Source organism: Hippoglossus hippoglossus, chromosome 9 (assembly GCF_009819705.1).
Source record: "Hippoglossus hippoglossus isolate fHipHip1 chromosome 9, fHipHip1.pri, whole genome shotgun sequence".
Lineage (NCBI taxonomy): Eukaryota > Metazoa > Chordata > Actinopteri > Pleuronectiformes > Pleuronectidae > Hippoglossus > Hippoglossus hippoglossus.
The window spans coordinates 14,138,456-14,163,556 of record NC_047159.1 but is presented as its reverse complement, the minus strand read 5'-3'; the positions used below and the strand labels follow the sequence as shown (position 1 = coordinate 14,163,556).

The following is a 25,101-nucleotide window of genomic DNA, read 5'->3' as shown; positions in this document are numbered from 1 at the left end:
TTGTCTGGAACTATTTCCAGCTGTGGATTTGGTGCATAAGCACTAGCTTTTTGGATAAGAATGAAGGTCGGGGACACTGAGTAGTAAACTACAGTACATCAGTCTTTATTTAAACTTCTTGATCAATTCATTGTTGCTTTTGTCTTTTTAAACTGGAATCTGTTGCCGATAACAAAACTATCCCTCACCAAACTTATCCAATACTCACAAATAAACAGTCTTGCATTTTTATTTCCCTTTTAAAACTTTTATTTTTGTATATTTGTATACAGGAATCTTGATCAAATTTTTAAACACAACATCAGAACTGAATATGATCTGAACGGACAGGTAGTGGGAAAACATTTTTAAAAAACACGCAAGACAATTCAATTTTTTTTTTAAAGGCTTACAAAATGATGAGCTGTGAAGATTAACATTTCATTTACGAGTGTTGCTTTCTTTGAAAATGTACACGGAATAACTAAGCAATCTCAAATACAACAGTCTGGTGAAATAATTAGTGTCTTTATTTAAATTTAAAATCAGCATCACTCCTTTGAGAAGTTTGACATTGACTGAATGATTATTTTCAAATGGCGGACAAACAAGAGATGGAGCCAATGACTCTCCGTCCAGCAAACATTAAAGTAATAAAAAGATTTTGAAGGCACAGCTTTCACATTCTGAAAATGTTATATTGCTTTATTTTCTGCCAAGACATCAAAGAGGATTATAATGTGAAGGCAAAGATGCAGGTTTTCATTCATGATTGTAGTTCAAACACAAAGACCAGGCTGGCTATGACGGACTCTGAGTCTGTGACTGTTCTCCTAATGATTAGGTTTTAATCATTTCTGTATTTTTCTTTTATATAAATAGAACACAATTATCAAAATGATCAAAGTCTTAAATTATTATTAAAGAAACTTAATTCTGTAATATTTCATGCATAATATTTTATTTTCCACCTAGTGCACCGGCTAGATTACAACCACATAAAGAAGAGGAAAAAACTGTTGTGTTATTCAAAGGATGTACAGTATTTGGTAGCTGGCTTTCTTTTATTGATTTCCTGGTTTTCAAAATAAAAACTTTGTTGAAGCAAAAGTGTAGGCACAATATATTTTAAGGACTGGAAGACCAGCTGACATTCAACTGTGGTGAGTTAAACATGTGAGGAATGTTGAACATCTGCCAAATGGACTAACAAACAGAGTAAAATAAGACGTAAGTGAAAGAGGCAAAAGAAAGAGAAATGTGCACTTGTTTTTTTACACAATCTTAATATTTAGCTCATGAGGGCAGAATTCCTAGTTAGTATTTGCAGGAAAGCTGAGTAAATGTACTGCAAATATATTTACAAGACAATACTAATACAGTCTGACCTAAACAAGATGGAGCATGTATTTGGAATGGTCGTATGTGGTTGAGTATATGGTCATGCATCACACAAAAGTTACACAAAGCCCAGTGTGAAGAGTAAAAATTAAAAAGGCCAGAGTAAGTGAAAACCTTTCTTCTCATTAAGTATATTAAATAATGCTCAACCCGAGTTCCAATCAAGTATGAAGTATAAATCAAGATAATGAAAATATTTTCATGTAACAATTAAAAGCAAATTCCAGTACCTTAGTGTCGGAACAAATACATTCATCTGCTTGTATAAAGATTTTCACTTGCTTGTTATGAAGTAATTATTAGTTCAGAGACATTTTCCAGCATTCTGAAAAAAGACTCTGAAAGTTAAAGAAAGTGCATATGCTCTAAGACCTTCGTGGAGATCGTGTCCCTCAGTGACAACGTGCACTGAGAGAACACGATGACACAGTGACAACAGTCCAAACTCACACAAGAAAGACAGAACTGGGTCCCCGAGTGGGCCTCTGTCGTTCGAGCCGCCACGGCCTTACACTTGCTTGGTGGCGTTTAAGGCTTGCAGGATACTGGGTTTCTCCTCGATGACTCGCACCACCAGGTTGTCGATGTACTCTTCCAGCTCCACGATTTTTGCGTCCTTCTTGGACAGGTCTGTTTGCTGCTTCACCACCATTGTGATCAACTCCCCCTGGGTGAGCTGAGTGTAAGGTCCACTTCCTAACGGGTCTGCCACCTGAGGGACACGACAAAGGTAAATACAGTTTATAACTATTTATTGATTTAATTGAACTGTAATGACTCTTTGGTTTATACCCAGAGAGAATACGCTCAAGAATGTTTCAACAGAGATTTAAAAGATAATTATATCACAAGTTTACTTGGCTTTTCTGTAGCTTTCAGCCAAATCATCTTATGAGCAGATTGAGTATTCCTCAATTACAGACAACTGTGAAAAACACAATGAGTGGACTTTTCGTCATGAATTGGGTTCAAACTCCAAGTTCCAGGGGTCAAAAATAAGGCTGTCAACTGCAACTGACATTTTGTCATTAAGTTAATATTTAAAGTCTATTAAGATTTCTCAGAATTACCTTAAAAAAGGTAAAATGTTATTTATGTCATGACAGTACCTTAATCTTCCCCGGTGTACTGTCCCGGACCTTTATCTCCTTCCCAGTTTGGGTGCTGGTGGCATGTTGGCTCTCAACTGAGGTCAGGGGCTTCACGGGATGAGGCCTGTAAAGAAAGCACACACATTATCATAAAGCACAGAAAGAGATCACTATTTCCTCTGGTGTTTTGCGAATCTTGCAAATCATTTCACTGTGATCCATGTGCACTTTTCAGAATTTAACCCAAAATGAGGAATGGAAGCCAAGAAATCACAAGCTCTCAAAGCAGTCACTCCCAAAGTAAATCCTAAGACCTTATCTGCCTCCCAATAAAACAACAGCAGCCATGTGCAAATCTAGATAAACAGTCCACAAAAGTATTCTTTGTAAGGAACCTCTTCAATCTCACCTGCGTGCCGTCAAGGCTTGCCCACCTCCATTGCTATTCTGAGCACTGACAGGCTGAACCTCAGATGGTGAGACCCACGCTTGCAAAAGTGTCTTTCCCCCAGACAGAGCCCCTGGTTCCTCCGTAATAGCCTGGAGGGGCTCAGAGGAGGTCAACGCAGAGGGAACAGCAAAAGGTTCAGCTCCAAACTGATCCTCTACTTTGTAAAAACCGCTCTGTGTCTTCACGTCAGCTTGAGGCTGAAGTGCGACAGGCTCCTTCCTGACATCGTTTGTGACGAGGTCTTGGTTAGCTGCCATTTTGGTTGTTCCTTCTTTAGATGCTGGCTCTTGTTGAGACTGGAGACCTTTATCTTCCGGGGGAGTTTTTGATGTAAGACTCCGTCTCTGTGAATTCTTTCTTTGAAAAGCATGAAAGCCCGCTTGCTCTGAGTCTTTCCTTTTTGGACTCTGGTTGTTTGAATTGCTGCGACTAAAACTAGCAAAGGGATCTGTTGGCTTATCTTGACTAAAAATGTTATCAAGATCATCGGCTGTCATTCCCTGAATTTCAGGTTTCTGTTCTTTCTGGATGTTGCCAGTCAAAAGGTTGTCGACTTCTTGCTTCTGCTTCTGCTTCTGCTGTGCCCACGGGTCTTTGGAAAGAAGCTCAGTGCTGGGGAACGGGTCAAACTCTACCAAGTTTTCCCTTGCCTGCCTACTCTTTTTGTCCATGCTTTTCACACTCTGACTAAATAATGTTTGGGCATTACTGTTCAGGTTTTTGTCAGCAGCAGGAACTTCTTTCTGTGTTGGCTCGTTGCCGTTAGACCTCTGTCTGGGTTTGGCGGTGGGTGCTTCTTTCTGCTGATCTTCTGGTGGACTTGTGTCCATTTGGATACTTGGTCTGGGTGCAAGTGTAGCTGCGGGTGATGGCTGCAACGCCTTCCTCGCTCCATCCCTGGACATCCCAGAGAGACCTTCTCTGCTTGCTAAGTCAGTGTTTCTCGGTCCCTGCACTGCAGACGGATTAGGTCTCATGCCAGACTGCTGGGCAGTGTACTGGTTTTGACCGATTGATTGAGGATGTGGGGATAAGACTGGTTTAGGGGGAGCTGGGGCCGCTGCCTTTTTTAACGACATAGGTTTGGTCTCCTCAGGTATTGTTTGATAATGCCTCATGGCAGGACTCTCTTGCGATGTGAACGACCTAGGACTCGGATCATGCCCCACTGGGTCATCCACACTCATCTCTGGACCCAGAAGTTCAGGTGCAGTGTCCCTTTGTCTCTGATTGACCTCAGCGGTAATATGATCCCACCGAGTGTGCCCTTGTACTCCGTGCCTCTTCTTTGGGAAGAGGGATTCATAATCAGGAAGTGGTATAGACATTTTTTTGCCTTGTTGCGATCCGTCTGCCTCTACATAAGAAGGACTTTTCATCTCTCTGACAGGAATGGGATTTCCTCCTGTTTGGTTCCCATGTAGATGATACGTAGGTGGCAGGGGGGCTTTTTTCTTCTTATCCGCCATGGTGGGTGAAGATCCCTCAGATTCCACAGATGACAAATCCTCTGTGCTCCCACAAGGGGAACCAGACAGGCTTTTGCTTACGTTTGGTGGAGGCAAGGATGAGTGGAAGTTGGAGAAACTATCAGGGGGCTCAGACGGGACACTAGAGAGGGTGGACTCAGAGGCGGCTGGGGAAGGACACAGCTGACTGGGGGTTTGGCAGTCAGGGGGTTCAGACTCCAGAATTTGAACCAATCTGCCAAGGAGTGAAAACAAAGGCCTACGGGTCAGTGTGACCATCACATTATCTGAAGTCACTTCCACCAATGTACAACCCGTCACCAATTTAACTTGAATCTCACATGTCTAGAAGTCAGTCAATAAAAACAATTCGATTTGCCATTTACAAACCAACATAATGTAGTGCCTAAAAATCAATACTCACTTCACGACTAACTCAAATCTTATTAAACTGAAAGTATTTCATCTGTGACGACAAACTTAATGATATCACAGTTAAGAAAGGTCTCTTAAATATGAGCTCCCATAAAATGCTGCACTGTTCAGTGTTAACAGCCAAACTACAGACAGTACATCTGATATTCACGTCATGCGGATACTGCTTCTATTTTTAGCTGTCCAATATGTTGAGCGCAATGTGACATTTCTGCTGTAAGATTTTGAAACTTTGATCATACTAGATAGTCCAACATGGCATCAAAATGTAATAAAATATACAACACAACTAAATAATACAATTAATCTGCCATCGAGCAAACTTCCTTGAAAATGAGGACCAATGTAATAACCATGACAACAGCAGGAACAAGCTTCTTACCGTAACCATTCGAAAATTTAAAAATCCAATCCAGTCCACAAGAAAGTAAAATAAACCACCATTAAAACTAAAATCGGATCACCCAGAAAGTCACACTGTCACTGCTTCTCTCCTTATGAGGAGTTCGAAACCTGCTCCACAACATCTTCACAAGCTCAAGCCACACCCAACTTCTCATCTGTGCTGAGACCAAACTGGTCAAACACGTCAGTCAACTACAGGATGGAATTCAGAGCTTTGGTTATTCAACACACTGACAGGGTTGAGGCACCAGGAACAGAAACAGGGCGGAGAGTAGTGGAAGTTCCAAGTTTCAGTGTTGACATCTCGGTGCAGGAAGAAGCTTTGTAACCGGAGCAAACTATGTGGGATTTCTACATTTCTATGCGTCTTGGTGATGACTAGATAACAGAGAAGAGAAAAAAAACCCCTCTTCTTTATGCTTTGCTGTTGTTAAGTTAAATATGATGCACATAGTACTTAAAATTACATTACATTTCATTTAGCTGACGCTTTTATCCAAAGCGACTTACAATAAGTGCATTCAACCATGAGGGTACAAACCCAGAACAACAAGAATAGAGAAAGTACAATTTCTTCAAAAGAGCAAAACTACAAAGTGCTATAAGTAAGTGCCATTTTAAAATGCGTCGGTATGTGCAGGTACTGGTCAAATTCCAGTCACGCAAGTCTAAGAATAGTGAAACAATAGCATCCCCAGCATCCCAACAATGATATAACAACATCAATACTTTATTATGAGCATATAATGCAACAATATGAAAATAAGGCATACCTGGGTTTGACTGCAGACACTTTGGCAGTGCGGTTGAGGAAGACCATGGCTGATGGGGTTTGAGGATTACGGCTGGATTTCTGAGGATCAGCTGGACTTTCATTACTGCTGAGAGGAATGTCTTCAAATGGGTTAGTGGAGTGGTGGGAGATCGGTTGATCAAGACTGCTTGAGTCACTGCGAGGGGCTGTTTCAGGCAACTCCTCTTTAGTTTGCTGCTGCACCTCCTCTTTTTTCTCCTCCTTCTTTCTGATCATTCCGAACAGAGTTGACAGCCTGTCACTCATGGAGGCCTCCTCCTGTCGTTTCTGCTCCTCTGATTTGCGACGCTCCTCCTCAAGATTCTGATTCTCCGCTGCATATCGCATCCTATGCTCTTCCTCTTGCTTTCTTTTCTCTTCCTCCTCCTCCTCCCTCTGTTTCTTCCTCCTTGCTTCATCCTCAAGGAATTTTCTGTTCCTCTCCTGTTCCTCTTGATATCTGCGCTCCTCTTCCTCCTGCAGTCTCCTGGCATCTGCCCTGTATTTCTCCTCTTCCTCCACCCTCTTTACTTCGGCTATGTGCCTCTCTTCTGCCTGCCGTCTCTCTTCCTCCTGTTGATGGCGTTGTTGCTCCAGTATAGCTCTGTCTGTTGATTCATGCCTGGAGGTGGGGGTGGGGTCAGCTACACTTCTGGAGGAACTTGCAGAGGCATCTGAGGTGTGTTTGTGGACATCTTCCACAGAGCCTTGGCCTGAGCTGTTCAGACTGAGAGTAGATCCACTCTTTGGCTCCGTCTCCTCTGTGTACACATGACTGCCGTTGATGCAAAAGTTGTTCTGGTCACTGTTGCTCTGCTTGGAGCGACCCAGTAGGGAGAAAGGACCCTGAGACACCTTGCTGTCAGAGCTGCCTGATCGCTTGTGTCCCAGGAATTTGAATTTCTTCTTCACTGTGGGAAGAGAAAGAGAGAAGACTGATAAAAAAAAACACATAACTTACATAACTTGCACTGTGCAGCAGAAGAAAGACAGAACTATCCACAGACAGAGCACACTGAGTGCAGAAAGGTTACGTTACCTTCAGGTGAGTCTACATTGAGGCCAGATGAGCGGCTGCCACTAAGAGATGAGTTCTTCTCAGGAAGAGTCCCCAGTGTAGACATGGACTGTGAAATGTTACGCTGCAAGTTGGATTTAGGTGCAAAGAGGGATTTGAGCTTGGATTTCTTTTTCACTCCTGGAGACTGATTGAGTGACTGAGCATCAGCCTCTCCGTCACTGTCAGTGAGGACCTGGCTGACAGAGGGAACGATGGCTGAGGCAGAGTCAGAGAAGCTGTCCTTCTTCTTTCCACGGACTTTGTCCTTCAGCTTGGAGATGCGTGAGCGTGGTTTGTCTTGCATAGACAGGTCAAACATGCTGGCCGACATGTTGTTTCTCATGAACTGTATATCTAGCAGCACTTCCCCTCGCACCTTATCTGCTTTTCCAGACTTGTCCACCAGCTTGAACCAACTGCAGAGAAAAAAATAAATAAACAGGGGGTTGAATTGAAAGTTTTGCAAGATCACAGAAACTGTCTTTAGAATTAATAAAAGGATCAAAACGTTCCCACTGCACAATTTGCTACATTGCAACAGGTAGCATGTGAATTGGTATCAAGACACGAATTACATGACTCATACAGGTTAACATGTGCAGGACACAGGCAAAATAATTTCAGTCTAGTTAAATTAAAACAGTGTTAACTGACCGTTTCTGATTCAGCTTTTTTGTTATGTGAAATTTACATTTTCAATTAATAGCGGTTTAACACAAAATTAATCAACAACACTTGTGATTAATTACCAATCCATTGTTAATCAAGCAGAAATGATAAACAGTCGCTTTTTACTAGATTCCAAATATAATGATTAATTAATCTTTTTTATTTTAATTACCATGCTCTGAGAACATGTTTTAAGTGTAAGATGTGTAGACAGAATTTTTTGAGAGTGATGCTGACACAGATATTAGGGAGTAAAACATTTCTTATGCTGATATATTATATGCCGATATACCAAAAAATATATAAATATTGGCAATGATTACTAAGATGTCGTTATCAACCCACATACACTTTATTATAAGAAACTGTAAATAAAAAGATTACACAAATACAACCAAATATATAGAACTTGATTCGAGAAAATAAACATATATTCCCCACTGGCGAATATCATCAAAAATCAACATCAATACCAATGTGTCTGTGAAAGGCTCACCAACCGATAAATCAGTTGAGATCTAAAGATGAATATAACAAATTACATACTGTAAATAAATATCCAACATAAATCGCCTGGTTCCTAACGACTCTGACTTCAAATGCTTTATATCAGTTTGAGTTCATGTGCTGCGTCTCATTCGACCAGAGACTGAAAGGTGTCATTAACCAGTGTATGGCTTGTTCCAGTTCCTGTTGGTCATACCATGCACACCACAGATAAAGCCTGACAATTACAGCTTTGTTCCCACACCCCCCAGCCCCAACTATGTCCTTTGTGTTGTACAGCATCAGCACTTATTGTCTGTAAGGGGAAGGTAGGAGAGTTCTGGAGAGCACTGTCTAAAACCATGCCAAAACAAGCCATTAGCACCATTACATACAGATGCTTTCAGCGTGTGCAATTAAAGCCTTGCTATGAATAGACGCATTATAGGGATAGTTCACTGAAAAATTTAAATTCACTCATCTACTCACCACTATGCCGGTGGAGGGGTGGGTTAAGTGTTTACGTTCACAAAACACTGTTGAAGTATCAGTGGTAAACAGTGTTGCAGCCAAATCCAATACAACTGAGGTAACTGGGGATCAATTCTTGGTGTGAATGACCTCGTTTCGAGTTGAATTTGAAAGTCATGGCTTATGGACACTTGGATGACACCACAGAAGCATCATGGAGGCAGGTTTTATTTACGTTGGAAGAATTGATCCCCAGTTACTTCAATTGTATTGGATTTGGCTGCAACACGGTTTACGCCTGAAACTCCAAAAGTGTTTTGTGGATACACTTCACCCACCCCTCCATCAGCATTGTTGTGAGTAGATGAGTGAAATTTCATTTTTGGGTGAACTATCCCTTTAATACTGTAGACGAGGCGCCCATTATGGTGACCCTTTCCCCTTCTGAACTCTTTTTATCCACAGAGGGGCACTTCAACTATTTCACTCCAAGTAAAGGTGAATTCCTCTTTAATCATTTTGTAGAATAAAACTGTATGTGGGCCCCGGCAAGAATCAATCTAACTTTGAGGGGAATACTGAGGAGTATGCTGAGAATATCTATTACTGAAGGCAAATATAAAAGTGACAGTGAACGAAGTGGTGCATAGACTGCACTACTCAAGAACAAAGCTGAACCGCATTTTCCCATCAGTTTCTTCTCAATGTGATAAATGTGGCTCTGCTGGGGGTTCACTGGCGCACCTTTTTTGGTTTTGCCCATCTCTGTATAGCTTTTGGATTCAATTTTGTAAGATTGTGTAATCTGTGTGGCAGCTTTTTTGGTTTTGTTTTGATTGTTGTTAGGTTTTGTTCAAGTCAAATTTTCTTTGTATTATGTGTCCTGTCAACACTTTGTTACGTACCTGAAAATTGTAAATAAAGTATTTTTTTAAAAAGTGACAGTGAGCAGGCCGTTCACAGCGGTTCATGTGGAGTTTACTGCTGCAGCATTTATTTTTCGTGTCATCGCTCAGACTTCCAGGCATGCTCTTCTAGGGATAACAGTCAGGAAACAAGCATGGGAGTGAACCAACATTCCTCAAACACTTTCAAACAAGCAGGGAGGTGATGTTCAGTACGTGAAGTAATGAATGTTACGCTAAATATAATTCAAACACTCCTCGTTTCCAACCCTGAACCCAGCCTGCCAAGTCAAACAATCATTAACCAAGTCTATCTACGAGGACAAAGATCAAGCCAATCAAGAAACTGGTGTTCTTCTTGCCTATTATGTCAGAGTACGCATTTAAGTTGACTCTAATAATACAATGCTTTATGACAGTTGTTAAAAAGCCGACAGGGTGTGCATGTTCTGTCATGTCTGATGCACACTGGTCCTGCTGTACAGGTTCCCTTTGTCAACTGTCAAGGGCACTTCTCTTACGTGCGTAATGATTAACAAGCCTGTGTTTACCCTACTGGTGCTCTGCAGAATTAACTCAACCATTAAAACAACAAAGTGTAAATAGAGTAAAACATAGATAGATTCCACTGAAAAATTGTTTCAAACTCAGAGATAACTAATTTAAGAAGATGTATCACTTATCAAATAATGTTTAAATTATAAATATTCTTAAAGCCAGGGCTGCAGTTATATAAATTGATATTTTGTTTGGACTCACTGAAGGTGACTCTCGTACTGGGTGAACACAAATCGTACGTCACTGAGGGATTTATTTTTAGTGCCACTGATTACAAAACAAATATTGTGGCTCTGTTGTCTGAACTAATCAATCTGACTCTAAAGAACAGCTCTGTCACTACTGGAGTTGGTCCAGTATCATCACCAACTATTTTTATGATGGATGAATTGGTTTAGTCATGTTTTAAGCAATCATTTCCAAATATTTATAACTTCAATCTTTAAATTGTGAGATTTTTTCTTTGGGGTTTAAACAAAAGTTCATACAAAACAAGAAATATGAAAATGTCAACCCAACAAGAAATTGTGACAATGCAAATTTGAGATTTTTTACAATTTTCTTAAATTTTATAGATTCATTGATCGAACATAAAAGTCACTGGCAACATATTCAAAATAATCATTACTTGTACATTATATCAATATATATCAGTAACTAATCAAAATGTATCTAGATTTAAAATGTTTCATACAGGTATGATCATTAGGTGAATAATCAATTAGTTGATAAAAAAAGACAACAAATAATTTGATAATTGATTTGTTTTTAAGCAATATTCAAGCAAATATTAGGGGTAAATGTAAATATGTAAAAAATTATATAGCAATTATTTAAACAGCTATTGTAGCCGTGATGAGTTGTGTTCTAGTGTGATTTTCTGCATTTCGTTTTGACAAAGAAATATAATTATGATGACGAGACCTTTGCTGGCGTCTGCTCTAAACAACCACGTTCCCTAAAACCTGGAGAATAAGATTTGTAGGACACATAATGTCCGGAGCAGCACAATCAGTCATTTACAAATGGTATGACACATTTGCCTTAATCAAAACATTGGAGGTCCAGCATATTGCACTTGGTCATATTGTAATTTTGATACTAAATGGTCTCTGGTTCCTGCTTTGAAAATGTGAGTATTACAGCTTTTCTCTGCTTTACATAACTATAAAACTGAATATTGCTGTGCTTCAGACATTTAGATAAACAACAAAAACCATCACATTAAACTCTGGAAAAATGTGATGGCTATTATTCAAACTTTTTGACAATTTATAGACCTAGACAAATCAATTTTCAATTTATCATGCAAATAATAGTAGTAAGTCAGTTACATACTGAAAAACTCTCTAACACTAACCATTTAAATTACATTTTTCCAAGGTTTTGATCTTGTTTGTCTGATGATTTGGGATAATTAATGCTTCTCACTCTCTGACAAACTCAAATGTGTGGCGTTATAACCTCATTTCCTCTCGAATGCACTCTTTTGTATTAGAGGCAACTGCAGAGTTCCCTTTCAACAGAAAAACAAAGTCCTCAATGTCACACCCTGTATCAGTAGTACAAGGAAGCAGGGTAGTAATTTAACACCACGCTTTCAGGCGACAACAGCAACATCCAATACCCAGCCTTTATGTTGGATCTTAAAAGGAGATGGAAAGAGGAGACCTAGCACGGACAGTCATGGTGCTCTGCCATTGAAGTGTAAAAACTTGCCGTGCAATAACAAGATAACCTTTCAGATATGATGGTGATAAATAAGTGAATGAGGTCATTCCAGCACCATGTCAGGACTGGCTTTACCAAAGGTCATTTCAAAAGCACATAATTAAATATATTTAAGAACTATATTGGGAGGGAATTACCAAGGTAAGATACAGTTGACAGTTTCTATATGAAGCCCTCTTCATATTGAAAATGTATCTCACAAAAGGGGGTGTGTATATCCTAATTCAAAGCAAATAAAATGTTTTATTTTGAGTCTTGTTACGCCCATGTTACACCCATGAGTCATGTCTGACTCATTTAACACATCAGGGTGTGAGCAAAAAATAAACTTAAACTTAACTGCTAAATAACCCAGGGGAATGTGCAGAAGTAACAGCAGCAGTAGGAGAAACAAAAAACAAAAAAAGATTTCCAGAAAGGCTTCAATAACCAAGCTGCCAGTAACAGAGTTGGCTTCACACCAGATCATGAAGTAAAAGCCTCAGCCAAACGTTTGAGGTGTGGCCCAGCGGGGATAGGAAAGACAGAAGGAAGCTGAGATGAGACTTATTTTGGTTCGTTTTCCCACCAACTGCATGGTTTCTGTTTTTCCTTCCAGACACTGATAAGAGGAGGGAGGGTAAAGTCAGCTCATCACCATGTCTATGCTTTTTTTTAAACTCCATTTTGTGACGTATTTTAAGATCACAATATTTGATGTGTACACGGTGTATTCTTTTCTCCCATTAATGAAACTTAACTTATATCAATGTAATGAACATGAAAAAGGATTAATATATAATTCACACGTTTCAAAGTGTGAAGCAAGTCAAAGACTGTAATGGGCTTTATGTGTGGTGTTTTACAACATTTAATGTTCAATGATTTTTGTTACATTTACCATCTTTGCATTAAAAGCAGTAAACTGTTTTGGAGAATATCTAACATCAACATCGTATTGATATGACAGTAAAAGACCTTTGAGTAGGTTTTCGTATTAGCCACAGAAATTGTGTTAATGCTTTCCACTTCAAAACAATACACAAACGTGTAGGAAAACCAATGACATTGGTTTGTTTATAGTCAACCACTAAGGAGGATGTGGACATTTAAAAAAAAAAGGAAGTTTTGTCAGTGTGGGCTCAAACTAATTTAAGAAAATAAATCTAAATGAATATCAACAATGGTCCGGTGTGTAACTGGGGATAAAGCTACATGATATTAGCTACATGATATTAGCCAAACTATTTATCAGAAGATAAGCCGTTTCTCTGGCTGTAACGTTTGTGATGTTGTCTACATCACAGTGAACTTTTGAACTGATACTGAAGTTATGTGGATGGTCTATTAGTTTCCACACTGCAACATGTGTGGAATGAGGTCATCAGACATTATCCAGATTAGACACCTGATCCTCTGACACAGTGGAACAGTGACCTCATGAGGGATGACCACATGAGGCCCACTTCACAGCGCGGACTTACTCGGTCTTTGTGCGGGACCTGTCGTCGTGTAGATCCAGGAGGTTGATCACAGCTTGACCCAGGTACTTGTCCAGTCCCACCTGTGCCCGGTGCATCACGATGACGTGCAGGGTGCATCGCTCGGCGTTTCCCGGGTGGAAGAGCGGCAGGTCGAACGAAGCCTCCTCCTTCCACACCGGAGCGACGCTTTTCTCGGCCACCGAGGTGGAGAACTTGTCTTTGGCCACCTGCATGATGGCGTAGGAGTCGTTGGTGCCATTCTTCCCCTTGACGCGCAGGCTTCGAGCCTGGTGCACCGTTACCTGGACGCTGGTGGGAAACCACTTCTGGCTCTGGTCCACCAGAGACATGGTTTAACCCCCGTGTAGATTAACCCAAGTTAATCCGGGTAGTCTTAAAGGTCTTTGACACCGTCGGGCCGCTGGTTAACCTCTCCCTGGGCTGTGTTTACCTCACCTTCGCCGCCCTCTGCCGCTGTGAGTTCCTGTTACCGAGCTGGACTCCTGTTCAGGAAGCTCGGGCTGGTGTCGCAACACGTCTCCCTCCTCTGAGTGGAAAGTTTTTAAGTTAAGTTAACACAAACTCGATGTCAGTAGCGGCCTTTGTAACCGCACCACGACATCACTGCGGGGAGACTGACTCCAGAAAGAGGCGAAAACACAAAGACGCTGCTTCTCCTCGGCTGAGTTAGTCACTTCACTTCCCTGATGTTGTCAGTTCCCATCCAGGACACGCAGAACGCGACGCGATTGGCTGATATTTCTTTCAGTCTTTTGAGGCGCGTCAGTGATTGGACAGTGGAGGAGGCGGGCGTTGGAACATGACGGACCGTTAACTCGTGATATCAGCCACTGATCGGGAATCAGTTTACTCGTGTGACAGTCACAGAGGAGTCTAATAGAGCAACAGCGAACACTGAACTGAGGCCAGCCATGCTCATGTAGCACAGGACGGAAGATTCATTCTTTTTTTTCTCCCTTTATTTAGCGTGTAAAACTATAGTAAGGATTAGTTTAGTTTAGTTTCTTGAATGATATATGACAATTAAAACATATTTTAAAAATATCTAATCCAGTCACTGCAGGAATGATTTCTTTATTGTAACAGACAAATATGGTTTGGATATGCAACATTTAAAAATCATAATTTGTTTTGGGACACCAAAAACAAAAGGTGTGTTCATGTAATGACTGGTGAAATGATGTCAAGTGGCCTGAGATTAATCCATCAGTCCACCCAGTCATCTTCTATCTCTCTCCCACTTCTTATTATCTTGTACTTGATCCATCCATTAGGCCTTCATCAACACATTAAGCAGCACATTTAATTCCAGGCTTACATGTAAGGTTGATTGTTTCCAGGGCGTACAATGGAGAAGAAAATGTTCCACTTCATCTCATAGTCATGGGCAATAAAATAGAGATCACTCAACAGAGTTCAAGTTTCCGAAAGAAAGAGAAATGGAAATCACATCAAATTATAAATCATTTAAAAATGTGAATGACCGAACAAGCTGCTGACGTGTGCTCCCTTCTCTAGCAACATAGCAGTTATTTTGGGAAACATAAAAAAGTAAAAAAATAGATTGTTATGTTTTTAAAAGTGTCTCATTGTGTTAAAATTTAAATTTGTTTCTGCATATGCTCTACGACAAAGAATATACATGTGGATATCTCAGCCGTGGCCATGAAAGACAATAACAATAAGGTAATATATAGGTAACAATATTTACACCAGATGTATGATGTACTTGGACATGATGACATTACTGAATCATTTGATCCAAGTCAAGACTATTTTAATGTTTATATTTGCTTCCTATGAGAGGTTCAATATAGGTCACACTCACATGGAACAGATGTTGTGGCTGATGGGAAAAAGAGTTCATACTGCAGCAGAATATACAACAGTCAGCACAATAGAGGACTTCCTCTCAAAGAACAATTGGAAAAAGCAGGGACAATGGGTTGCATTGTGGAAACACCATTTCCTGATAATTTCCTGAATTACAAGTGTGACTAAAAAGTTCATTATTGTAGAATGTATCCTATTTTTCTTTTGTTCAGGCCTATTTAAAAATAACAGGTATTTTGAGGATAATCCTTTTAGAAAGTTTGAATACTTACACCTCTAAAATCATAGTGAGAAGGTTCCCTGTCAAGTCAGCATTGGTTGCAAAACCAAAAACAAGATTTGACACACTCACAAGTCTAACACATTTTCTAAACCATGACAGTGACTTAAAAGTTTCATTGCCATCCAGGAGGGGGCAGTCATTGATACGTTACACAAGAAACAGACTTCTGTTGACTGGGTATGAGAGAGAAGCCCTGGTTTTTAATCCGTCTGAATTTATTAGATAGGGAGGGGAGCTCTGTCAGTGCTGATGGGAGTACATAGAAAATAAAAATGAAACATTTTCATCACATATTCAAAAGTCTCACATAGCTTTTTTTAATTCACACAAAGATTCTGTACAGACACATTCATACAGTTATTCCACTGTATGTATGCACACACGCACACATGCACGCACTCACACACACACACACACACACACACACACACACACACAATGAACATACAAGTGCATACATGAGGACACGCTGTTACTTGAAGCAAACATAAGGGTGAAGGACTGTCCACAGATTAAATGCATATAGCTGTACTTTGGAAACAGAACATCTTGCTGTCCATTTCATGCTATAGTTGATATGCATAGAAAAATCACAACTAAAAATGTAAAGCTTTCATTAGACGTCCAAAATCAACATCATATGCCAATTTCAGAGATATTGTGTAAATCTTTTTGTGTGAAATGGATAAAATAAACGAGTATCTTATGTTGGAAAACGACAATAAAAAACACAGTCTCATTATTTTTTTCCCATTTCACAGAAAATTCTTACAATGCTACAGCGGCAAAAGTACCAGTTTAGGGTCCTGGATGCCTTCATGATTTTATATCTTAAATTATATAATTATTATAATCAAGAGACCATTAAAACATAACCTGATCATTTAAGAGTTCTTTAAGGTCATGCATAGAAGTTCACATGTAAGTATAGGTTACACTGTGGTTTCACTTTTCCACAAGCTGCTCTTCATTCCAACAGAGCTCTGCGACTGGTCAGTGCCACTCATATCCTGCTCCAGCTCCAGCACTCCAGAGTTTTTTAGGGTGCCATTTGGGGCAGCGGCCCCTGGCACAGTGGTCGTGGCACTGTTCAAGGGGTACGAACAGCGCTTCGTCTCCCGCTCTGCAGCAGCTGCCAGTTTCAAATTGTCTCTGCTGGCGCATCGTCTCTGAGCACCTTGCATTGCCACTCTGCTGGCCATGGAAGGCAGGAGGGGGAAGGGCTTGCGGCTCCCACTGCTGCCGCCGTCGCTTCCCTCTGAGGGGCTTGTGGCCAGTGTCTCCCCCACCCGCTTCCCATTTGTCAGTGGGCTGGCCTGGTTCTCTGAGAGGCTGTGGTGAATGCTGCCGTTCTCACTCGTGGCCTGTTTGTTAACCCCATGAGAGGAGCTGAGGTGCTCTAAACCTGTGGGCCCCAAAGCGCCAAGGCTGCCCCCACCTGCAGCGGTCCTTAGAGCTTTGAGACGATAGTGACCTCTCCCCTCACTCCGATGGTGATACTGACTGCTCCCTTGTTTAGTTCTGCTACTTACTTTCCTTCTCTGGGGATGCACTGGGGCTGCAGCGTTATTGGAGGGCAGAGTATTGTTTGTTGGCTTGGTGGTGTTGTCGGTACTTGTGCTAGTGTTGTTGCTTGCAGGGGTGCGTGTAACTGATTGATTGTTTGGACTCTCTTGTGCCACCTGTAACAAGTTGGTGAGCTTGCAGGGCCCGGGGCCCACGCTGCTGATCCCACTTGGCGTGGATGACGACCTAGCTGATGAGGAGTTATGAGAGTCAGCGGGTGGATGGCAGTTGATGAAAAGTTGGGATCCTTGCTCAGAAGTCTGCACTCCACTCCCGGTAGTGCAGGTGTGTGTGTAAGTCGACATAGGATGAGAACGGCGGTAGCCTGGGCAACATGCCAGCCACGAGGCCTGCACATCCATTCGTCTGAAGCAGTGGTGCACCACCAGAAACAGCCCCAAGATGGTGGCAGCCATCCCATAGAGGCAGCTGAACAACAAACTAGTGTGCTCTGTCAGCCACATAGCCATGGCCCCAGCACACCACAGAGCCACAAACAGAAAGTGAGTGGCCACCAGCACTAAGAACTGTGTCTTCAGTGAGTACTGGTCCTCTGGAGCCACAGCAGTGTTTATGGGTCCCACCACTGAGTCTGTGGAGAGCAGGCTGGTGCTTCCAGCCAGCGCGGGCTGGCTCTCGGTCACAGGAGAGGACAGGGTGGTTCCTGTGCATTCTTTGGCCACACGGTGCCTCAGGCGAAATACAGTGAACAGGAAATAGATCCAGGTCACCAACACCACCAGGCCAGCAGGGACAAAGAAAGACCCTAGACTGGGGCGCCACACCAGCCAGCAGCTGCAAGAGCCAGAGAAGATGTCAGGAGGGTCAAAGCAAAACAAGGACATCTCTGTGTATCAAACATGTCCGAGAGAATTATTCACTTCAGCACCTAACAACACAACACAGGCTCATGAGACAAATGGCTCAAGGAAGAAGACAGAAGTACTCACTAAGGGCTGTTGTCTCCATAGTTGTTGACATTGACAGCTGCAGTGATCCCACAAATGATAAGAGGAACTCCCCCAGCTATCAAATAGAACCTTGAATAACAGAGGAAAAACATTTCAAACACACATTCCCAGCTGCAGTTTCAGAAAAAAAAGAGCAGTTCTTGTTTGTGCCACAGGATGCTTTTCGACCACAGTGATTTTAAAGTGTGCATGTCTCTGTCATTTTCCTTTCAGTGTTGTTATGTCTCTGACTGCCTATAATCTGAACCGAGCTGTGTGATCCTTCACCCTTTTAGTGGGCAGAGAGTTACAAGGGTCAGTACAGGCCCGGGAAAGCTGTGATTTATTTCACTCTCATCCCATGTGGCCGAGTGGGCAACAAAGAGGTGGCTGGAGGTCCGATGAGGTCAGCGGCACAGTATATGATCACAGGGCTGGGTGGGGGTGAGGGTGAAAAATAGAAGGGAATATTTAGAAAGACAGTGCACCCCCCTGAATGGCCGTGCTTAGATTTATGGTGACCCCTTCGGTTTCTGTTGTGTTGGTTTCAAACATTCCTCCCCTCTAGTCTTATGACTTTTCTGTGCCTTACAGCAATATTCTCTCATGTCCCTCCAAATTTTCCTTAAAAACAGAGGGACTTTAGTTGTTGCGGCACAATGGCTGCCTTTGAGTTTGGGTGGCCATGCACAAGAACTCCCGCATCTGTCTAAAGCATAAACCATATTGACAGCGAACAATAATCTCATGGTACAGGAAGTGGGTGAAGGTGTGCTGCGGCTCGCTCGCGCCCTGACCTGAGCATTGGTCGCTGAGTAGGTGGAACAGGAGACTCTCCCTCCAGCTGCCGCGGCAATCTCCACACCGTCTCTTTGTAGATGACCCTGGCGCTGACTCCGATCCACAGCAGGGTCGACAGCGACGAGTAGTGCAGCGCAATGCCCACCTGTCACATATTTCAGTCAGATCAGACATCAAGTTTACACCCCACTATTGAAATATTATGAGTCTGTGTAAACTCAGAACTTACTGCTTGACAGACCACTGGGTAGCTGGTCAAGCTTATGCCTCCTGCGTATATGGCTGTTGTCATGGCGATGTGGAAGCAGGTGTTCAGTAATGTGTGCCAGCTCTTTCTCGATATGTGAATAGTGCTGTAGGGACACAGAGTAAAATGATCAGAAGATAAAAAGCAATAGCAAACAGCGGTGAGAAGTCTCTGAATGCACATACCTGTGATGTAGTATGTGTGTGATGATGATGGTGAAGAGGCAGAGGAGCAGCACTGCAGTGCAGGCGTACACCACAGGGTGGAGCACGGCTACAGACATGGGTGTGGATCTGGGGAAGTCTGGCACCTCCTAGAGAAAAAAAGAAAATCCCATTCAGCCAATGAAAGTCTCATTCATTGGTGAAATATAATTTTAAAAAACTTGAAAAAACTACCTGCAGCACAGCATAGTTGCTGAGCAGAGAGCAGCGCATGGTGGAGGTGCTGCTGTCACTGTGGACCAGCTGACAGCCCTCCTGGCTCCATGCTCCCTGCCTCTCCTGTCCCTTCAGGCTCCACTGGGCTGCCACAGCATCAGAACCAGGGGACAAGTGGCGCAGTGACACCCAGATAGGCTCTGAGTGGTTCCACACGCTGCAGCCCTCTGTCACAGAAAAGGATTGAAATCGTTAATACAAAACTGCACTGATGACCAAGTTGTGTTAATGGCTACCTTAATATTAGTTCGGTTTGGGATGCCACATCTTCCCTTTTCCAAAATAATTCTCAACTACCCCCACAGACATGGATGCACTGTGCTCTTCAGGTGAGAATAGCTAAATTAACACTTGTGAAGGTCAAGGAAAAGTGAGTGCACAAAGAGTTGTTAGATTTATGGATTTAGTAAATTCCATCAAGATTTTACAATGTGAGTTTTATAATTAATTTATGTTATAGATTACCAGAAGAAAATCTGCGAAAATGTAACAGGCACTTCTGTTCGTATAGAAAAAGTGCCTCTCTGCTTCTTTTACAATAAATGAGTCTTTGAGTATGATGAAAAGCGCTCTATAAATAAAATGTCCCCACTCCTGGATCTGCTCCTGAGCCAGACTATGTAACGTGTATCTCATTATAGAAGAACAAATCTGATGAAGCGAGATGCGAAACACGTTGTTTGCTCCTTCTGTTGCTTTGAAAATGTAATAGTGTCAATCCTGGCATCCTGGTGACAAAATCACTGATATTGGCGTCACCCCAAGACATAAAATTTGTTGACGTTATAGAGATATAGGGATCACACCACAATGTAGCAATACTAGCAATCTCTTATGAAATTTTATATATATATATATGTATTTTAAGCTTTGGGAAGATTCCTTACCTAGGCCTACAAAGACGACGGGAGTGTTGACACTTCGTCTGCGGTTGTGATCCCCAGTGTTACTCGAGTTTCCAGACAGAGGAAAGAAGCTGCCGGTTCTGAAGGCTACAAACTGCAGTTTACAGTCGGCAGTAGTATCAGGAGGAAACAGAGTCGCTGGAAGAGTCACAGACGCCAGGGCCACTGAATTCTGGGGAAGAAGACATGGAAATCATGTATTTAAAGTTGAAATCCACCATTGAACCTTGTTCATGGGAAATGCAGGAACAATAGGTCACTAACGACACACTAATGACAACAACAAGCGGATGCAAGAGGGGGTGCTCATGCCTCACCTTTAGTAGAAAATTGTTGAGGGAGGTGTTATGGGAGCCAGTGCTGCAGCGGAACCGAAGCTGCTGTTCATGGCTGGACTCTGCCATGTCTAATCCCAGGCTGCCCACTGAGACCTCACGACGCTGGTACGCAGTGCAGGTTATACCAGTGAAGTGGGCCGGTCGGATTAGGTGGGCCTCCATCACAATGTTCCTGGACACCTGTACATATACAAAACAAATATTAATGCTATGGACTATTTACATATATTATCAGTAGATAATTTCAGTCATCCAGATAAGGTGTCTAAAATTGTATTGATAGATTTAACATTTTGCTTTTAAATTGTTGTTTAATTGTGCTACATAGGTTAAATCATGAGATCAATCAATAGAACGAAAAATATTCACATTAATGCCTTGGTTGCAGATTTATGCACGTGCGATTGCCATGATAAACTATAAATATATTCAGGGTAATTCTCTAGAAGTTTTGCATGCACTGTTAATAATGCTCATGGTGAGATGAACATCAGGTTGATTGGGTACCATGGAGAAGTCCTGAGCATGACTGTGTAGCTGAGGCCAGGCCAGTGTCTCCAGAGAGTAGACGATGGAGCTGCAGGCTCTCTTCTCTCTCTGAGCGAGAGCGAGGATCTGGTCGTCCACCTGCATCAGGTTACTGCCCATCTCAACCAGCACCTCTGACAACTGCAGCAAACACACACACAGAGATGATTAAGCTTAAAGGACTGTTTTACGTCAGTAGAAAACATGACACACATATCTTTACATAGCCAATTTAAATTTGTGAACTTAAATCCGTCTCACCTCCCGCAGAGGTCGGACAAATTCCATGAACTTCTCCATCATTTGAGCCACGTACAACACGTCTACTGAGTCAGTGAAGCCTGCAGCCTCCAGGGTGTACGTGCGCACCTGATGTGCAACAGTGACGGCGTTGGACGCATTGATTGGCTTCTGTAGAACAAGACATAAAGGTCTGATGTCATCAAACAGAATCTTCACTGTGTTGACTGAACATGAAGCACGGACTTGACAAAGTAAACCGTGCACTGACAGCAGCACTGACCAAAATGAAGGTATGCAGGACACGGGTGATGCCGTTGGTGTAATGACAGTTGGAGTAGTCCCCGTCCTGCCACTTTCCAGAACGATCACAGTACCGAGAGGCCTTTTTCTGCTCAATACCCCCCTCCACAGACAGGGAAGGGTAACGCAGCTGTAGGCAGTATTGTTGGGAGGTGATGCCTGCCAGGGTTCTTGGCCACCTGGGGATTAAAACCAAAGAATAATGAGAACACTGAATCCTTCGGTATGTAATAATAAATAATGTAACTGTAACCAACCTGAACTCCCCACGGTTGTTGACAACTTTATCCTCTGGACAGAAGGAGGCACTGTTCTCCAGCACCACTATTTCAACACTGAGAGACGTATTACCGCGCCCAGTGGAAACCACACACTCCCACTCTCCACTGGCCTCCACATGTACGTTGAATAGAATCAGCTCACTGGATAAAGATATAGACAACTCATTATAACACCTTCTTCTCCTAAATAGTATATTCTGGTATGGAATTTTGATTGAAAAACAGCATCATCGGGGGACACGAGGGCAACACAGAGCACTCAGAACAGCCTGTGTCTCTCAAGTTAACACACCTGGTGATGAAGGTGCAGTCGTGCAGCACACTGTCCTCCAGCTGGACACCCATTTCTGGGTTAGAGGTCACCAGCTGACCGTTTTGACGCCAGTGCAGAGTGGTGATCTTGTCCACCAAGGCGGCTGTGCAGTGGAAGGGCAGCCGATCCCCTTTGAAGACCACCTGACGCTGGGACGGCAGCAGCGACAGGGTGTGCAGCTCCAGCGGACCGTCTGAGCACCACCGGTGGGAAAAGACACAGACGCGGCCGTTACACAACGCGCTGAATTATTTCTGCTCTCTCATTACCCATCCTCAGCTAAAAGTTTCCACAGAAGTTATTAGGAGTCTGCCACAGATTGGATGCAGACTGCAGCAATTCATAAATGCAACCCACAGGATTAGTTGTCAACACAGCTCACTGATGCTTTTAGAAATATGTCCCCGCTGAGTGACTGGGATGGATCTCCTTTCAACCCTTTTCGTCCACTAATTCTTCAAATTACTGGGATGATCTTGAGCGCTGTTATGATTGCATTGTCATTGTCGTTCGCAAGCTAATGCTTTCTGAAACAATGCGGTGAACTGCCTCATTCATATGCCTCATTTTCAGCCAGGCTCTCACCACAGCTCAGCTGACTCTCCCTCAGTCCACGCAGGGGCTTTCCCTTTAGGCTCCTGGGGTAGGCGCACAGCGTTTCGTCCCCCAACCTGGCGGAACTGCTGCGAAAGAAGCCCGGGACCCAACGCAACCCGCAGTCACACGACAGGTGGTCTGAGTTGAAGTTTCTGCAGAGAGAGGTCAAATACAGTGTTATCCAGCTGCTTACTATAGCATCTAATGTACATATGGCACACACATGTGGAGGTGGGGAGTTAAGAACTACAAATACTTTGTTACTGTACTTAAGTAGATTTTTCAGGTATCTGTACTTTACCTGATGGTAAAGTTTTCTGAGAACTCTTCACTTTTAAGACAAATATCTGCACTTTCTACTCATTTCCAAAACAGACCTGTTACTTTGGTTTAAATGCATTTGAGGGAATTTTTTTTGTTTTTGTATCAAGTTCCGTCTTCCCAACATCAAGACAGATGTCAACATAGACAGAAGGGACAATAACACAAAAAAGATGATTCCATATATATCTATCAGAGCATATTAGGCAAAACACACGTAACACAACGAAAAAGACGTATCAAGACAAAAGAGACGCACGTGTCTGTGACAAGGAGTAACAACATGAAAGAAAGTGAAGAATCAACCAATATCACTGATAACATCAACAACGTTAATGATGAAGAAGAAGAGGAACAGCACATTCTCAATCTCTGGCCATATTTAAAATGAGAATACTTTATTTCATACATTGTTGCACATTTCCTCCTGAATGATTTTGTCATGTTCACAAACGTGTGTTTGAGTGTGGTTTAAGTTAAATAGTCATTGAATTCTATTAATGTGGCGAGTACCTTTATTTGTATACTTTTTTTTTGAGTGAAGAGGTTGAATCAGTACTTATACTTTTACTTGAGTCGTTTTCAACACAAGTTTCTTTATTTCTATTTAGGTAAAGTATGTGCCACCTCTGTGCATTACCAAAAAAAGTGATGCATATTTGCTACGTGACACATCAACAGACAATAACAGCCACCCTGACAACAGCCTTTATCACTTATATATTACAGATTTATTATTTTGACTCCATGCAATCAGACTTAAAATGTTTGTATCTTCTGGTTAAAGATAGCCTGAGCTGAAATATGTTTTTCATCTTAAAATAAATCGTACACATAAATTCAAGTTGTTGCTTATTTGAAATTTTCCACATTGGTTTGAAGGGATTGTAAAACACTTAGCAAACCCTTGACAAAATAAATATTCCCAGAAATAAATGTTATCTTCATCTATAATATTTATTGTTTCATCCAGATATGGAAAGGCATGCAATGAGAGTGTGGCGTCTGTGATACTCACACTAGCTTGAGGGACGGCAGTTCCTGAAACACTCCTGGGTCCATGGTGGATATGATGTTGCCAGAGAGGTTCCTGGCAGAAGGCAAATTAGATACAAGCCAGTTAACGGAACAGCTTCAACCTTAACATAAAACATCCTCTATCTTTAAAATATCTGCTCGTCTTTCTCTTACAGTTTGGTGAGGTTGGTCAGTCCCTGGAACATGTCGGCAGTCAGGCAGCCAATGCGGTTGTTGGATAGGTCGCTAAAAGTGTGAGGAGACAAAAGGAATGTATTGGTTATTTTCAAATTAAGAGGACCTGTCTCAGCCAATCAGCAACACAGATTGTGATATCTTGGCTCTTTCACTGCCCATGTTCAAACTGAAGACCTCCGTCTCAGTCTTATATAGTGAAAAGGTTAACGATAAAGGGTTTTCTTTAATTCCAGTGCCTTCACACTGCAGTCTTCTCTTTTATTAGAAAGTTAGAATAAGTTGAAGAATTATGCCAACAGTCTCCGCCACTTTCCCTTATCACAACTCCATGGGACCCCAGTAAAAGTTTATCACCATTGGGGTAAAAGCAGGGCCCCTGATCTGCCGTCCGTCCCTGAGTGTGATGTATAGCCACAGCCAGAGAGGGATCTGCTCTGCTGCCCCTCTGACACTACCCAGCAGAGAGCTGTCCAGAGCATGTGTTTATCTCCCCCTGTTTGTTTTGAGAAACCCCAGACTTTGCAGGGAAAACACAAGTAGGGGGAGGAGGGA

The 25,101-nt window shown here is 42.2% G+C and overlaps 2 protein-coding genes across 5 annotated transcripts in view; both read right to left on the bottom strand.

Annotated features, from left to right (window-relative positions):
• Positions 1-237: 237 nt before the first annotated feature.
• Positions 238-14,333, bottom strand: rab11fip1a (RAB11 family interacting protein 1 (class I) a). 4 transcript variants are annotated; one of them, XM_034595620.1, is made up of 8 exons: positions 13,368-14,329; positions 7,064-7,500; positions 6,690-6,935; positions 6,005-6,653; positions 4,287-4,626; positions 2,881-4,244; positions 2,490-2,595; positions 238-2,092 (listed from the first exon to the last, which is right to left on the bottom strand). In XM_034595620.1, the coding sequence occupies exons 1-8, from the start codon at positions 13,715-13,717 to the stop codon at positions 1,889-1,891; spliced, it is 3,696 nt and encodes a 1,231-aa protein (XP_034451511.1). In that variant the 5' UTR covers positions 13,718-14,329; the 3' UTR covers positions 238-1,888. The 4 variants fall into 4 exon arrangements, with proteins under 4 accessions (XP_034451511.1, XP_034451509.1, XP_034451510.1 ...); XM_034595618.1 differs by having other exon boundaries at positions 2,881-4,626; positions 13,368-14,333; XM_034595619.1 differs by having other exon boundaries at positions 2,881-4,626; positions 6,005-6,644; positions 6,687-6,935; positions 13,368-14,332.
• A 1,461-nt stretch (positions 14,334-15,794) lies between these two features.
• Positions 15,795-25,101, bottom strand: part of adgra2 (adhesion G protein-coupled receptor A2) — a 40,045-nt gene continuing 30,738 nt past the window's right edge. Inside the window, exons 4-19 of the mRNA XM_034595628.1 lie at positions 24,526-24,597; positions 24,353-24,424; positions 23,002-23,165; positions 22,396-22,609; positions 22,080-22,244; positions 21,803-22,001; positions 21,541-21,690; positions 21,259-21,420; positions 20,731-20,931; positions 20,396-20,585; positions 19,467-19,675; positions 19,254-19,381; positions 19,051-19,174; positions 18,818-18,966; positions 18,021-18,110; positions 15,795-17,865 (exon numbers count right to left, since the gene is read on the bottom strand). Coding sequence (XP_034451519.1) covers positions 16,437-17,865; positions 18,021-18,110; positions 18,818-18,966; positions 19,051-19,174; positions 19,254-19,381; positions 19,467-19,675; positions 20,396-20,585; positions 20,731-20,931; positions 21,259-21,420; positions 21,541-21,690; positions 21,803-22,001; positions 22,080-22,244; positions 22,396-22,609; positions 23,002-23,165; positions 24,353-24,424; positions 24,526-24,597 — 3,718 coding nt within the window. The 3' untranslated portion in view covers positions 15,795-16,436. The remainder of the gene's footprint in view (positions 17,866-18,020; positions 18,111-18,817; positions 18,967-19,050; positions 19,175-19,253; positions 19,382-19,466; positions 19,676-20,395; positions 20,586-20,730; positions 20,932-21,258; positions 21,421-21,540; positions 21,691-21,802; positions 22,002-22,079; positions 22,245-22,395; positions 22,610-23,001; positions 23,166-24,352; positions 24,425-24,525; positions 24,598-25,101) is intronic.

Bases quoted from the DNA above. Each gene is read 5' to 3' on its own strand.
- rab11fip1a (XM_034595618.1), bottom strand. From the start codon at position 13,717: ATGTCTCTGGTGGACCAGAGCCAGAAGTGGTTTCCCACCAGCGTCCAG. The intron at 6,936-7,063 runs GTAACGTAACCT...CTCTTCCCACAG, and splicing joins CAATGTAGACTCACCTGAAG to TGAAGAAGAAATTCAAATTC. The intron at 2,596-2,880 runs GTGAGATTGAAG...CTTTCTTTACAG, and splicing joins CAAGCCTTGACGGCACGCAG to GCCTCATCCCGTGAAGCCCC.